At 39.8% G+C, this 14,793-nt stretch overlaps 1 protein-coding gene across 9 annotated transcripts in view; it reads left to right on the top strand.

Annotated features, from left to right (window-relative positions):
* The window catches only part of ZNF182 (zinc finger protein 182), a 41,997-nt gene that overhangs the window by 23,422 nt on the left and 3,782 nt on the right, over positions 1 to 14,793 (top strand). For 6 of the 9 annotated variants that reach the window (XM_038587324.1, XM_038587322.1, XM_038587325.1 and 3 more), the window contains 2 exons: positions 9,755 to 9,881; positions 10,180 to 10,275. In XM_038587324.1, coding sequence (XP_038443252.1) covers positions 9,755 to 9,881; positions 10,180 to 10,275 — 223 coding nt within the window. The remainder of the gene's footprint in view (positions 1 to 9,754; positions 9,882 to 10,179; positions 10,276 to 14,793) is intronic. The other 3 variants (XM_038587328.1, XM_038587326.1, XM_038587329.1) reach the window with 2 other exon arrangements.

Raw genomic sequence — 14,793 nt, 5'->3', positions numbered from 1 at the left:
TATCCCTTCACTTTCAATCTGTAGATGTCTTTAGGTCTAGAATGATTCTCTTGTGTGAAGTGCCTGGCTAGTTAGGTCAGTAGTCATGTGACTCTTGGAGTTGTGAGTTTGAGCCCCATGTTGGGTGTAGAGATTACTTTAAAAATGAATGAATGAATGAATGAATGAATGAATGAATCTCTTGTAGGCAGCATACAGATGGGTCTTGTTTTTTTTTGTTAAAGATTTTCTTTATTTATTCACAAGAGACACAGAGAGAGAGGCAGAGACATAGGCAGAGGGAGGAGAAGCAGGCTCCATGCACGGAGCCCGATGTGGGACTAGATCCCTGGACTCCAGGATCATGCCCTGAGCTGAAGACAGACGCTCAACCGCTGAGCCACCCAGGCATTCCCCAGGTCTTGTTTTTTTTTTAATCCATTTTGACACCTTATGTCTTTTGAAACATCTAGTACATTTACATTCAGAACAATTATTGATAGATATGCATTTATTGGCATTTTGTTTCTTTTGTTGTTGTTTCTGGAGATTTTCTCTGTTCCTTTCTTGTCTTTGTCACTTTTGGCCTTTCCTTTCCACTCAAAGACTTCCTTTTAATATTTCTCGCAGGGCTAGCTTAGTGGTCATGTACTCCTTTATTTTTTGTTTGTCTGGGAAACTCATTATCTCTCCTTCTATTCAGAATGATAGCCTTGCAGGATAGAGTATTCTTGGCTGCAGATTTTTCCAGTGATCACTTTGAATATATTATGCCACTTCCTTCTGGCTTGCCAAGGTTCTGTTGATAAATCTGCAGCTGGCCTTATGGGTCTTCCCTTGTACATTAAGGACTAATTTTTTTAAAGATTTTATTTTTATTTTATTTTTTTTTCTTTAAGTTGTGCACTTTATTGAACTGGTAAAGATTTTATTTTTTAAGTCATCTCTATACCCAAAATGGGGCTCAAACCCACAACCTCAAGATAAAGAATTGCATGCTCTACTAGCTGAGCCAGCCAGGCATCCTTAAGGACTTCTTTTGTTTTACTGCTTTTAAGATTTTATTCTTTATCATTATATTTTACAAATGTAATTACAGTATATCTTGGTGTTGGCCTGCTTTTGTTGATTTTGATAGAAATTCTCTGTGTCTTGTGGATCTAGATGCCTGTTTCCATCCCCAGATTAGTTTTCAGCTACTATTTCTTCAAATAAATTTTCTGCCCCCTTTTCTCTCTTCCTCTTCTGGGACTCCTACAATATGAATGTTATTACATTTGATGGTGTCACTGAGTTCCCTAAGTCTATTCTCATGTTGCATAATTCTTCCCTCTCTTTTATTCAGCTTCGTTACTTTCCGTTACTTTCCGTTACTTTGTCTTCTACATCACAGATTCTTACCTCTGAGTCTTCCAGCCTGCTGTTTATTATATCAGGTGTGTTTCTAGGGTTTTTTTTTAAAAAGATTTTATTTATTTATTCTTGAGAGACACAGAGAGAGAGTGAGGCAGAGATACAGGCAGATGGAGAAGCAGGCTCCATGCATGGGACTCGATCCCGGGTCTCCAGGATCACACCCTGGGCTGATGGTGGCGCTAAACCACTGAGCCACCAGGGCTGCCCATGTTTCTAGTTTATTGCACTTTTCATCTCTGATTATTTCTTTTTTTTAAATTAGCCCCCCCTCCCACAGTGTGAGGCTTGAACTCACAATGCTGAGATCAAGAGTTGGACACTTAACTGACTAAGCCACGCAGGTATCCTTGATTCTTTTTTTAACTTGTATCTCTCATTTTAAGTGTCTCACTGATGTCTTCTCCTCTTTTCTCAAGCCCAGTGAGTATCCTTATGATTGTTGCTTTAAGTTCTCTATCAGGCCTTTTACTTATATCTGTTTTGGTTAGATCTCTGGCCATGGCCTTGCTCTTTTCATTTAAGAGTTTGCTTTATCTTCACATTTTATCTAAGTCTCTGCCTTTTTCTGTGTGGTAGAGAACCATTTATTTATCCTGCTTCTGAAAGTAATGGCCTTATGAAGAGGCTGTGTAGTGCCCAGGGCCTGGCACTTCATGGAGTGTCTCCTGTGTGTGCTGTTTGAGCCCTGCTGTTGTAGTTCCAGCTGCTCTGTCCTTCATGCCAGTTATCTGCAGAGGCTCTCCTTGCCTGCTCTGGGCAGCATTTGGTCCCTGGTCTGAATGTAGTGAGTTTGAACTAGGTGTGCTGTGGTCTGCCTGTGAAACGAGACCCATCACCAACTTCACTGGAACTAAGGCCCTGCAGAGCCCTCTGGTCAGGAGATGGGTGGACAGGGGTTTGTGCTGGCCTCTGGGGAAGGGGCATGCCGTGCTGGGACTGAGGCTGGCGTGACTGAGAAGGGCAGTTCCACCCGAGTGCTGGAGCAATAGACTTGGTGTAAGCAAGTCAGGTAGCCGGCGTCAGCGACACGTTCCTTGCTACAGATGGCCCTGTGTATGCTGAGGGGTAGGGAATTGAAATGGCATTGGCCAGCCTCTTTGTTCCCATGGAGGTGTCTCCATGAGTGTTGCCTCTCAGGCATACCCTCCAAGAAGAGTGAATAATTTTCCTACTGTGTTACCCAGGTATTGAGCTTATTTTTGTATATGCTATATGAAAGCGGTCCAGTTTCATTGTTTTGCATGTAGCTGCCCACTTTTCCTAGCACTCATTTATTGAAGAGACTGTCTTTTCTGCATTGTTCTATTCTTGCCTCCTTTGTTCTTGATTAGTTGACCATATAAGCATGGGTTTATTTGTGGGGTCTCTATTTTGTTCCATGATCTATATGTGTCTCTTTTTGTCCCAGTACCATACTTTTTTTGATTACCTTTGTAGTATAGTTTAAAATCAGGGAGCATGATACCTAGCCTTGTTCTTTCTTAAGATTGCTTTGTCTGTTGGAGATGTTTCGTGGTTCCTTTTAAAGTTTAGGATTATTTGTTATAGTTCTGTGAAAAATGCTCTCGGTATTTTAATAGAGGTTGCATTAAATCTGTAGATTGCTTTAGCTACAGCATTTTAACAATATTTTTTATTTCAGCCTATGAGCATGATATCTTTCCATTTATTTATTTGTGTCATCTTCCATTTCTTTTGTCAAAATACATGGTTTTCAGAATACATGTCTTTTGTATCCTTGGTTAAATTTATTCCTAAGTATTTTAGTTTTTTTGATGCACTTGTAAATCTGTTATTTTTTATTTTTTTATTTATTCATGAGAGACACAGAAAGAGAGAGAGAGGCAGAGACACAGACAGAGGGAGAAGCAGGCTCCACACAGGGAGCCTGATGTGGGACTCGATCCCCGGTCTCCAGGATCAGGCCCTGGGCTGAAGGCAATGCTAAACCACTGAGATACCCAGGCTGCCCCTGATTTACTTTCATTATTAGTAATTGTTCTTCAGATTTTCTAATTCTTCATGATTCAGTCTTGGATAATTGTATGTTTCTAGGAGTTTATCCATTTCTGTCTGATTTGTTGGTATATAATTGTTGATAGTATTTTCTTAATCCTTTGCATTTCTGTGGTATGAGTTGTAATTTCTCCTTGATTGTTTCTGATTGTATTTATTTGGGCTCTCTCTCTTTTCTTGAGTTCTGGCTAACAATTTGTTGATTTTGTTTACCTTTTCAAAGAAGCAGCTCTTAGCCTCATTGATTTTTTTTTCTTTTTTTTTTTAAGATTTTACTTATTTATTCATGAGAGACACACAGAGAGAGACAGAGACATAGGCAGAGGGGAGAAGCAGGCTCCCTGTGGGGAGTCTGATGCGGGACTTGATCCCAGGACGCGGAGATCATGACCTAAGCCAAAGGCAGATGCTCAACCACTGAGCCACTCAGGCGCCCCTTATTGATGTTTTCTGTACTTTTAGTCTCTATTCCATTTATTCCCAATCTGATCTTCATTCTTTCCTTTTTTCCTACTAACTTCGGGCTTTGTTCTTCTTTCTTTATTTCCTTGAATGTTAAGACAGTGTTTATTTGATGTTTTTTTGTTTCCTGAGGTAGGTCTGTATTTCTGTGAACTTCTCTCTTTAAAACAGTTTTTTTTTTAATTTTTTTTTTTATTTTTTTTATTTTTATGATAGTCACACAGAGAGAGAGAGAGAGAGAGGCAGAGACACAGGCAGAGGGAGAAGCAGGCTCCATGCACCGGGAGCCCGATGTGGGATTCGATCCCGGGTCTCCAGGATCGCGCCCTGGGCCAAAGGCAGGCGCTAAACCGCTGCGCCACCCAGGGATCCCCTAAAAGTGCTTTTGCTGTGTCTCAAAGATTTTGGAACATTGTGTTTCTATTTTCATTTGTCTCATGTTATATTTTTTAAAGATTTTTATTTGTTTGTTTATTTTATAGAGAGAAAGAGCACATGTGAGTGGGGGTATGGGCAGAGAGAGAGGGAGATAGGAAATCCCAAGCAGATTCCATGTTGAAGAGAGCCTAACAGAGGGCCCAATCTTAAGACTCAGATCATGACCTGAGCTGAAATCCAGAGTTAGCACTTGACTGAGGCACCCAGGCACCCCTGTTGATTTCTTTTTGATTTTTTCTTTTTTTAATCATTTATTTATTAAAAGATTTTATTTATTCATGATAATAGAGAGAAAGAGTGGCAGAGACACAGGCAGAGGGAGAAGCAGGTTCCATGCAGGGAGTCCACTGTGGGACTCGATCCCGGAACTCCAGGATCACGTGAGCCCTGAGCCGAAGGCAGATGCCCAACTTCTAAGCCACCCAGGTGTCCCACTTTTTTTAAAAAAATATTTTAAAGATTTTATTTATTTATTTATTTATTTATTTATTTATTTATTTATTTATTTATTTATTTGAGAGAGACAGAGATAGCAACAGAAAGCGCAAGCAGGGAGGAGAGGGAGAAGCAGGCTCCCCGCCAAGCAGGGAGCCCAACACAGGGCTGGATCCCAGGACCCTGAGATCATGACCGGAGCTGAAGGCAGACGCTTAACTATCTGAGCCACTCAGGCATCCCTGATTTCTTTTTTTTTTAAGATTTTATTTATTAGAGAGAGAGTGTGTACACAAGCAGATGGGAGGAGGGGAGAGGGAGAAGATTCTTGATTGGCTGTTTAATACCATGTTGTTTAGTCTCCACATGTTTGTGTTTTTCCAATTGTGTCTTGTAGCTGATTTTTAGTTTCATACCATTGTGGTAGAAAAGATGCTTGATATGATACCAGTCTTGTTAAATTTTTAAGACTTGTTAAAAAAATTTTTTAAGACTTGTTTTGTGATCTAACATGTGGTCCATACTGGAGAATGCTCCTCGTGCACTAAAGAATGTGCATTCTCCTGTTTTGGAATGGGGTGTTCTGTGTATGTCTATTAGGTCCATGTAGCCTAATGTGTTGTGTAAGGCCAATGTTTTCTTATTGATTTTCTGTCTGGATGAACTATCCATTGATTTAAGTGAGGTGTTATAGTCTCTTACTATTATTGTATTGCTATTTCTCTCTTTATTTCTGTGAATATTTGCTATGTATATTTAGACGCTCCTATATTCAGTGCATAGATGTTTACAAATGTCATGTTCTCTTGTTGGATTGATTCTCTTATCATTATGTAGTACCCTTCTTTGTCTTTTGTTATGATCTTTGTCTTAAAGTCTAATTTGTCTGATACAAGTATTGCTACCCAATCTCTCTTCATTTCCAGTTCCATGTTAAATCTTTTTTTCATTCCTTTACTTTCAGTCTGTGAGTCTTTAGGTTTGATGAGTCTCTTACAGGCAGCATATAAAAGGGTTCCCCCCCCCATTCACCCACCCCATGTCTTTACATTTAATTATTGATAGGTATGTACTTACTACCCTTTTGTTCAATGTTTCTGGCTGTTTTTTAGTTCCTCTTTGTTTCTTCTTTTCTTTTTTCCCTTGTGGTTTGTATTCTTTGGTGTTATGTTTAGATTCCTTTGTCTTTTTATGTATTTACTGTAAATTTTTCTTTGTGGTTACCGTTAGGTTTACATATAACTTGCATCTAACAGTCATTTTTAAGTTGACAGTAAAATGGGGTGTCTGGGTGGCTCAATCAGGGAGGCATCTGCCTTTGGCTCACGTCATGATCTCAGAGTCCTGGGATCGAGTCCTGTGTCAGGCTCCTTGCTCAGCAGGAAGCCTGCTTCTCCCTCTCCCTCTCCCTCTGCCTGCCATTCACTCTGCTTATGTGAGGAAGAGTATTCTATATCTAGCTGTAAGTTTGTTGTGTCCATGGAAGGAGGTGATTTCATGGTTTTCCCATAGGACCATCTTGAACTCCCATTGTGGTTTTATTTTTTAAATTATTTTTAAAATATTTTTTTTATTTTTTAAAATATTTATTTATTCACGAGAGACACAGAGAGAGAAAGGCAGAGACATAGGCAGAGGGAGAAACAGGCTCCCTGTGGGGAGTGCAATGCAGGGGACTTGATCCCAGGACCCCAGGATCACACTCTGAGCCAAAGGCAGACACTCAGTCACTGAGCCACCCAGGCAGGTGCCCCTCCCATTGTGGTTTTTAATTTGGAGTTTATTCACGACTAATGATGTTAAATATCTTTCTGTGTGCTTATTTGTCATTTGTATACCTTCTTTGGCTTAATATCTTTCTTCTGCCTTTTTTTTTTAGTTTTAAGAGTTCTTTATTCTCAATACATTTTTTTTGCCAGAGTATGATTTATAAGTATTTTATTTGGTTCTGTGGCTTTTTCTTCTTTGAACAATGTCTTTTGAATTTTGATGTCCCATCTAAGAAGGTTAAAGAAATTTTCTCCTGTGTGTGTGTGTGCATGTGTGTGTATTTTATTAAGTAGGCTCCACACCCCGTGTGGAGCCCAACATGGGGCTTGAACTCACAACTCAGAGATCAAGACCTTAGCTGAGAAGAGCTTGTTGGATACTTAACTGCTGGGCCATCTCCTGTATCTTCTTCTAGAAATTTTATAGGTTTAGAGTTTGCATTTAGGTCTGTGATCTGTTTTGAGGTTTTAAGTTTTATATAGGTTGGCGGTATTTACTGGAGTGGTTTTTTTTTTTTTTTTTTTGCATATGTATATCCAATTGTTCCAGCACCATTTGTTGAAAAGGAAGCTCCCATTTTCCTTTGAATTGCCTTTGCACTTTTGTCAACAATAATTTCTAAGTATAAAGATAGAAAATACATTTAATTGTACATGAAATGCAGTTTATATGTGTGCAGCTTGATGCATTATCACAAAGTGAATGCACTGAGTAGTTGCTTCCCAGGTCAAGATTAGAACGTAAGGAGGACCTTCGAATTCCCACTCACGCCCTCTCCCAATCAGTATCACCCACAAAGATAATCAGTCTCCTGACTTTTAACATCATTGATTCACCTTGCCTGTTGTCTTGCTATGTGTAAAGAGAATCATGCAGTGTGTACTCTTGTGTTTGGATTCTTTTGCTCATCAGTACATCTGTGAGATTCATCTGTGTTGGATATGCAGTTTGTAGTTCATTTATTTTCATTATCACACAGGATTCCATTGAATGACTGTGCCACAATTTACCCATTGTGTTGTTGAGGGACATTTGAATCTTTTCTACAATTTCATTTTAGAAGTAGTGCTTCTGTGAACATCTAGAGCATATGTGCGTGATTTTCTTTATGCTGTGTACCTAGAAATAGAATTATTGGGTCATAATGTATACAAATCATTAACTTTAGTAAATACTGTCAATTAACTTCCCCAAGCAACTATGCCAGTTTATATTCCTACTAAGTATGAGAGTTCTCATTTCAACACAATCTTACGATACTTTAGTGTGCTTAATTAGAACCTTTCTGGTGGGAGCATAGGAATGTCTCACCAGAGATTTTCATTTACCAGAGTGCTAATGTGGTTGAGTACATTCTCTTATGTTCATAGGTCATTTGGGTTTTGTTTTAGTGAAGTACATATCCACATCTCTTCTCTGTTTTCCTGTGTTGTGTATTTCTTACTGGTTTGCAGGGATTTTATATGTTCCAGATAAGATCCCTTCATAACTTTTGAATGTTGCAGAGAATCTCCCCATTTAAAGCTTGCCTTTTTACTGTTGTACTTTTATTTTTTTTGTTTTATTTAAATTCCAGTTAGTTAAGATAGTGTTTTTTTAAAAGGTTTTATTTATTTATTCATGAGAGACACACAGAGGGAGGCAGAGACATAGGCAGACATAGGCAGATGTGGGACTTGATCCCAGGACCACACCCTGAGCCAAAGGCAGATGCTCAACCAGCCACCCAGGTGCCCCAAGATAGTGTTATATTAGTTTCATATGCACAATATAATGATTCAACATTTACATATAATACCTGGTGCTCATCACAAGTGCCTCCCTTAATCCCTATCACCTGTTTCACCCATCCTCCCACCCACCCACCCTCCTACCTCCCCTCTGGTAATCATCAGTTTGGTGTCTGTAGTCAAGAGTCTGGGGCAGCCCGGGTGGCTCAGTGGTTTAGCGCCGCCTTCGGCCCAGGGCATGGTCCTGGAGACCTGGGATTGAGTCCCACGTCAGGCTCCCTGCATGGAGCCTGCTTATCCCTGTGTCTCTCATGAATAAATAGATATAAATCTTTGGGGAAAAAAAGAGTCTGTTTTTTGGCTTGCCTGTCTGTCTCTCTCTCTCTCGTTTTCCCCTTTCCGTGTTCATTTTGTTTCTTAAATTCCACATATGAGCGAAATCATACGGTATTTATTTTCCTTTGATGGACTTATTCCACTTAGCATAATACTCTCTAGCTCCATCCACATTGCAAATGGCAAGATTTTGTTCTTTTTTTATGGCTGAGTGCTGTTCCATTGTATACATATACCACCACATCTTCTTTGTCCATTTAGGCTCTTTCCATAATTGGGCTATTGTAGAAAATGCTGCTATAAATGTTGGGGTGCATGTATCCCTTCAAATTAGTATCTATGAATCCTTTGGATGAATACCTAGTAAAGCAATTGCTGGATTATAGGGTAGTTCTATTTTTAACTTTTTGAGGAACCTCTATACTGTTTTCCAGAGTGGCTGCACCAGTTTGCATTCCCACCACCTTTTCTCCACATCCTTGCCAACATCTGTTATGTTAATTTTAGCCATTCTGACAAGTGTGAGATGGTTTTGATTTGTGGTTTCTCATCGTGGTTTTGATTTGTATTTCCCTGTTGTACTTTTAATCTTGTAACATTTATAAACCTTTTTTTCCCTTTATGAGTAGCATTTTTCACATCTTGTTTTAGAATTCTTTCTCTACCCCAAGACTATGAAAACATTTTCCTGTACTCTTTTATAGGCCCCTTATTGTGTTATCTTTCACATTAGATTTATAATTTATCTGTAGCTTATTTTTGCGTATGGTGAGTTAGTGGCTAAATGTGATTTTTCCCCCTATATAGGTATCCAGCTAATCTGTCCATATTTATTTGAAAAGATCATCTTTTCCCCACTGCCTTGCCAGTGTCAACTTTGTTGACACTCAGGTGTCCATACATACTTGGATTCTCTTTGTAGTCCTACTGGACTATTTGTCTATCCTTGTGCAAATACTGCATCGTCTTACGTATATCCTATATTCTTATGGAATATTCCATATACTTGATGGAATAGGTTTTTTTTTACCCTGGTTTGTAATTTTCCAAGGAAGTAGGCATCCTGTATTAAGTCATCATCATGAACTGGGAACCCAGTCAGCAGTTCCCTACATTGCATCCTCATCACCCAGTTGTCAGTGTTTTAGAGTAAAAGGAATGTGCAATTACAGGAACTCGTGGCATTTGAGGATGTGCTTGTGGATTTCACCCCAGAAGAGTGGCAGTACCTGAACTCTTCACAGAAGACTCTGTACAGAGAAGTGATGCTGGAGACCTATGGCAACCTGGTCTCTGTGGGTAAGAATGGCTACATCGAGTAATTTTGCTGCTTCTGATTATTGTGTATGGTAGAGGGCCATTCCTTTCTCAGTTTGGAAAACTTGTAAGGTCTCCGAACTGCTTGAAAAGTTTGACATTGAAATGTTCCGGGATCAAAGTTTCCTGACAGGGTGTTTGTGAACTCAAAACCCAGGTGAAATGGTTTGACTTGACCATTGAGTCAAGTGATAGGTCTCTCATGCTGCCCCAAACTCCACCTTCCTATTTCTCAGAGGCTCTGAAGACCCAAGGAGGTATCACTGTCATTTATCATTAGCAGGGCAGCAGGATACCAAACCAGATCTCATCCTCAAATTGGAGTTAGAAGGTCCATGCCTGGCAGAAAGAAAAATCTCAGTTTGGAGCTTTCCAGGTAAGTGGGGTTGACTCAGATGATGGAGACAGGAGGTGCCAGCTTGTCAACCAGGGGTGAGGACCTCTGAAAGAGCTTTCAGGGGTGTCTGGAGAAGGGTTGTGACCCTTTGATGTTATTGGACAAGAGACCAGAACACCCCAGACATGAGACTGACATTCCTCACCCTTGTCCCACACCTACCAGACCACTTCCCTTAAGTTGGTGCTTACCCAGAAGTTTCTGCTCCTTTACTTTCCCCAGTGGATACATGTCCTGTTAAGTGCCAGTCCCCACCCCCAAGCCCTGCCACTTCTCTCATTTTCATTTCCCATTGCCTTATCTGAAGCCAGGCCCAAAGGAATCACGGGCCAAGGGACTGATAGTCTAATTCCAAATTGAATTACCTGTTTCTATCCAGTTTAGATAGTCCTATCAGACTTGTTTGCCTGTTTTCATCTTGATTGTCTTTTTTTTTTAAAAAAATAGCTTTATCAAGATATAATTCACAGACCATAACATTCACTCTTTTTGAAGTATACAAATTCAGCGATTTTTAGTATACTCACCAGGTTATGAAGCCATCACCATTATCTAATTCTATAATGTCATTATCACCCCAAAAAGAAACCCTCACCCCTATCAGTCAGTCTCCATTTCCAACCACCACTCCCCTCAATGCCCTGGCAACTACTTCCTGCCTCAATAGTTTTTCCTATTCCAGAGATTTCATATAAATGGAAGCATACAAAATGTGGCCTTTTATGTTTGGTTTCTTTCACTTGACGGCTTCAAGGTTCATTCATAGTGTAGCACGTATCAGGACTTCAATTCTTTTTATGGTAGAATCATATTCTCTTGTCTGGATATGCCACTTTTGTTTATCCATTTATCTGTTGATGGATATTTAGGTTGTTTCCACTTTTTTGGCTATTATAAAGCTACTATGTGGGAGCTTGGGTGGCTCAGCAGTTGAGCGTCTGCCTTCGGCTCAGGGCGTGATTCCTGGGTCCTGTGATAGAGTCCCACATTGGGCTCCCTGCATGGAGCCTGCTTCTCCCTCTGCCTGTGTCTCTGCCTCTTTCTCTCTGTGTCTTTCATGAATAAATAAAATCTTTTTAAAAAGCTGCTATGAACATTTGCATAGAATTTTTTTTTAATTTATGATAGTCACACACAGAGAGAGAGAGAGAGAGAGAGGCAGAGACATAGGCAGAGGGAGAAGCAGGCTCCATGCACCGGGAGCCCGACGTGGGATTTGATCCCGGGTCTCCAGGATCGCACCCTGGGCCAAAGGCAGGCGCTAAACCGCTGCGCCACCCAGGGATCCCTGCATAGAATTTTTATGGTGATGTATGTTTTGAGTATGTACATGGGAGTGGAATTGTCAGACACGTGTTTAACATTTTGTAGAACTGTCAAATGGTGAATATTCTGTTCTCAAAAATTTTTGTCCAGTGTTTTAACACTCACAGATGATTCTTGCCTGAATCAATTTATAAGATGGTTGGAAGAAGAGTGAATTTTCTATCATTCCTTATATATTTATAACTTGGCATTCTTCTCTTACCCTATCCCATTAATGAACTAATTTTAGTATCAGTATGGATTCAGATTTTTATTTTCCAGTATGCTCCAATGCATTAAAGTCTACTGTTATTATACATCTTGTTGGGTTTATTAAAAAAAAGATTTTTGAGAGTGAGAGTAAGCAAGAGAGAGCATGAGCAGAGGGAGGGGGCATAGGGAGAGGGAGCAGCAGGTTCCCTGCTGAGGAGGGAGCTGATGCGGGGCTCGATCCTGGGATACTGGGATACCTGAGCTGAAGGTAGATGCTTAACTGACTGAGCCACCCAGGCAACCCTCATTATTCATTTTGATGTTCAAATTGACCTCAGTTTGTCTAGTAGGAGTCCTTTCAGGCTGGCTCCTCTGTCTTTTAACATGACCCCATCTTTCTTTGAGTACTTTCTAATACAAAAATATGTTCTAGGTTCACGCTGTACATTCCCTGTTTCAGACCCAGAATCAGCAACTTCTCCAAGGATCTTTGATTCCTTTTAGTGGTGAATATCATTGAGAAATCAGGATTTGAATGCAGAGTGTGCTCGGATTCTTGTTTCTCAAAACCTACAAATGATTCCTGTCTATCTTTCCCCCACCCCCCTTTTATTTTTTTTAAAGTAACTAGTCAATTTGTCTTTTAGTTTCCCACAATCTGGACTTTGCTGCGTGCCTTATGGTATTTAATATAGTCGTCTGTCCCTTGTTTTTCTTATAAATTGGTGGTTAGATTCTGAAATTTGATCAGATTCAGGGTTCTACTTTTTTCTTTTAACAAGTTTACTTCCTAGCTGGTGTGACATACTTCCATCAGGAGGCGTGTAATGCTTGGTTGTTTATTGTAGTTAACAGTAGTGACTATTGCTTATATCTTCATTAGTGTTTGCAAAATGTGGGCAGCCCTGGTGGCTCAGTGGTTTAGCGCTGCCTTCGGCCCAGGGTGTGATTCTGGAGACCCGGGATCGAGTCCCACCTCGAGCTCCCTGCATGGAGCCTGCTTCTCCCTCTGCCTGTGTCTCTGCCTCTGTCTCTCTCTCTGTGTCTCTCATGAATAAATAAATAAAATCTTTAAAAAATTTTTAAAAAATGTTTGCAAAATGGTGATATTTTGTTGTTCCTTCTTTGTTGATTAGCTGGAATACTTCTATAAAGAGGACTGCCTTTCATCTGTTATTTGCTTATATGTTAGTTGCATGAGTTCTGTTTCAGTTATGTATGTTTTTCTATTTGTTTACCAGTTTTAAAAGTAATGAGTTGGTTTTGTAGCATTATTCAAAAGATGACTATTGTGTGTTTTAATCCATTGCCTTATTCTCACTATGAATCAAATTGCCCTATCTCTGGCCAACAGAAACCCCTTCAAATTGGCTCCTGAGTCTTTGGTAGCTTCCTTGCTTTCGGATGTTACAGGTTGTTCCAGGTTCAATTCATGGCCTGGAATCAGACATTTCTCTAAGGAACCCTGTGTTTTTTCCTTTTTTTGTGATAAATACTGTTTTGAGACCACAATTTGGATGTTAGGGAATTGTTTCTAGGCCTTTTAAAAATTGACAGAGCTTGGAACTATGTAAAAAATATTTTTAAAAAAGATTTTCTTTCTTTATTTGAGAGAGCATGAGCAGGGGGAGGGGCAGAGGGAGAAGCAGACTGTCCTCTGAGCATGGAGCCTGATGCAGTGCAGGGATTGATCCTGTGACCTTGGGATCATGACCTGAGCTGAAGGCAGATGCTCAACTGACTGAGCCGCCCAGGCATCTCACAAAAAGGCTTTTAAAAGAAAACGTATCATGTTTTCAAATTGGTATTTCCACTTCATTTAAAAAAATCGGTATTTCCAAATCTAATTCCGGACTTAAAGGTTTTTAATTTGTTAATCTTACATCATTTTTTTAAAAAAATTTATTTATTTATTCATGAGAAATACAGAGAGGAGAGAGAGAGGTAGAGACACAGGCAGAGGGAGAAGCAGGCTCCATGCAGGGAGCCCTATGTGGGACTCGATCCTGGTCTCCAGGATCATGCCCTGGGCTGAAGCCAGCGCTAAACCGCTGAACCACCTGGGCTGCTCTGTTAATCTTAAATCTGATGGTAATATTGTTAATATTATTCTGAGACTGCTGTCTATAGTGGTTTGAATCAATTGAGGTAATCATGTTGGTATCATTGATAATCAAGACTTCATGGTTGGAAATGGTTTAGAAATACAGATGAGGATATATTATTATTGTGGAATCCTTTTAAATTCAGTTTTGCTTTATGATAATGTAAAATACTTGGTTCCAAAGTCAAGTCTAGAAAACAAGGTGTATTTGAAGCAGTTCAGCTTCTTTCCCTTCATTTCACTCTTTTCCTTCCTTCTGTAGGTAACCATTCATTAAAATTGAAAGGTATATTCTTCCATTGTTTACATGATGAGTGTATATAAATATATATTTCTTTCCTTAGAAAAATGGTAGCCTACTATGTACAGTTTTTTTAAAGATTTTTTGTATTTATTTTTAAGGATTCATTTATTTATTCATGAGAGACACAGGCAGAGGGAGAAGCAGGCTCCTCACAGCCCACAACTCCAGGATCATGCCCTGAGCCGAAGGCAGATGCTCAACACGGCTGAGCCACCCAGAAGTCCCAAGATTGTATTTATTTAACAGAGAGTGCACAAGCAGGGGGAGTGCCGGGCAGAGAGAAGGGGAGAATCACGCTTCCTGCTCAGCAGGGAGCCTGATGCAGGGCTTGATCCCAGGATTAAGTTAAATATAATTCCTTTTTATAGTAGTGTAGTGGCTCTTAATCATAATAGTTGTTCTTGCAGTAGTAGCATCAGTTGTTTTAGTAAACAGTTGAAAGTACTTCCTGTGTGCCATGCATGCCCTGTTACAAATAGTTTAATCCCATCAACATATTTAGGTGGGCACTGTTATAATTCCTGTTTCCAGGTAGGAAATAAAATATGAATAGATTAAATTGCTAAGGTCA

This window comes from Canis lupus, chromosome X (assembly GCF_011100685.1).
Source record: "Canis lupus familiaris isolate Mischka breed German Shepherd chromosome X, alternate assembly UU_Cfam_GSD_1.0, whole genome shotgun sequence".
Taxonomy (NCBI): domain Eukaryota; kingdom Metazoa; phylum Chordata; class Mammalia; order Carnivora; family Canidae; genus Canis; species Canis lupus.
The sequence above is the reverse complement of the archived record's forward strand: the minus strand, read 5'-3'. Positions and strand labels throughout refer to the sequence as shown.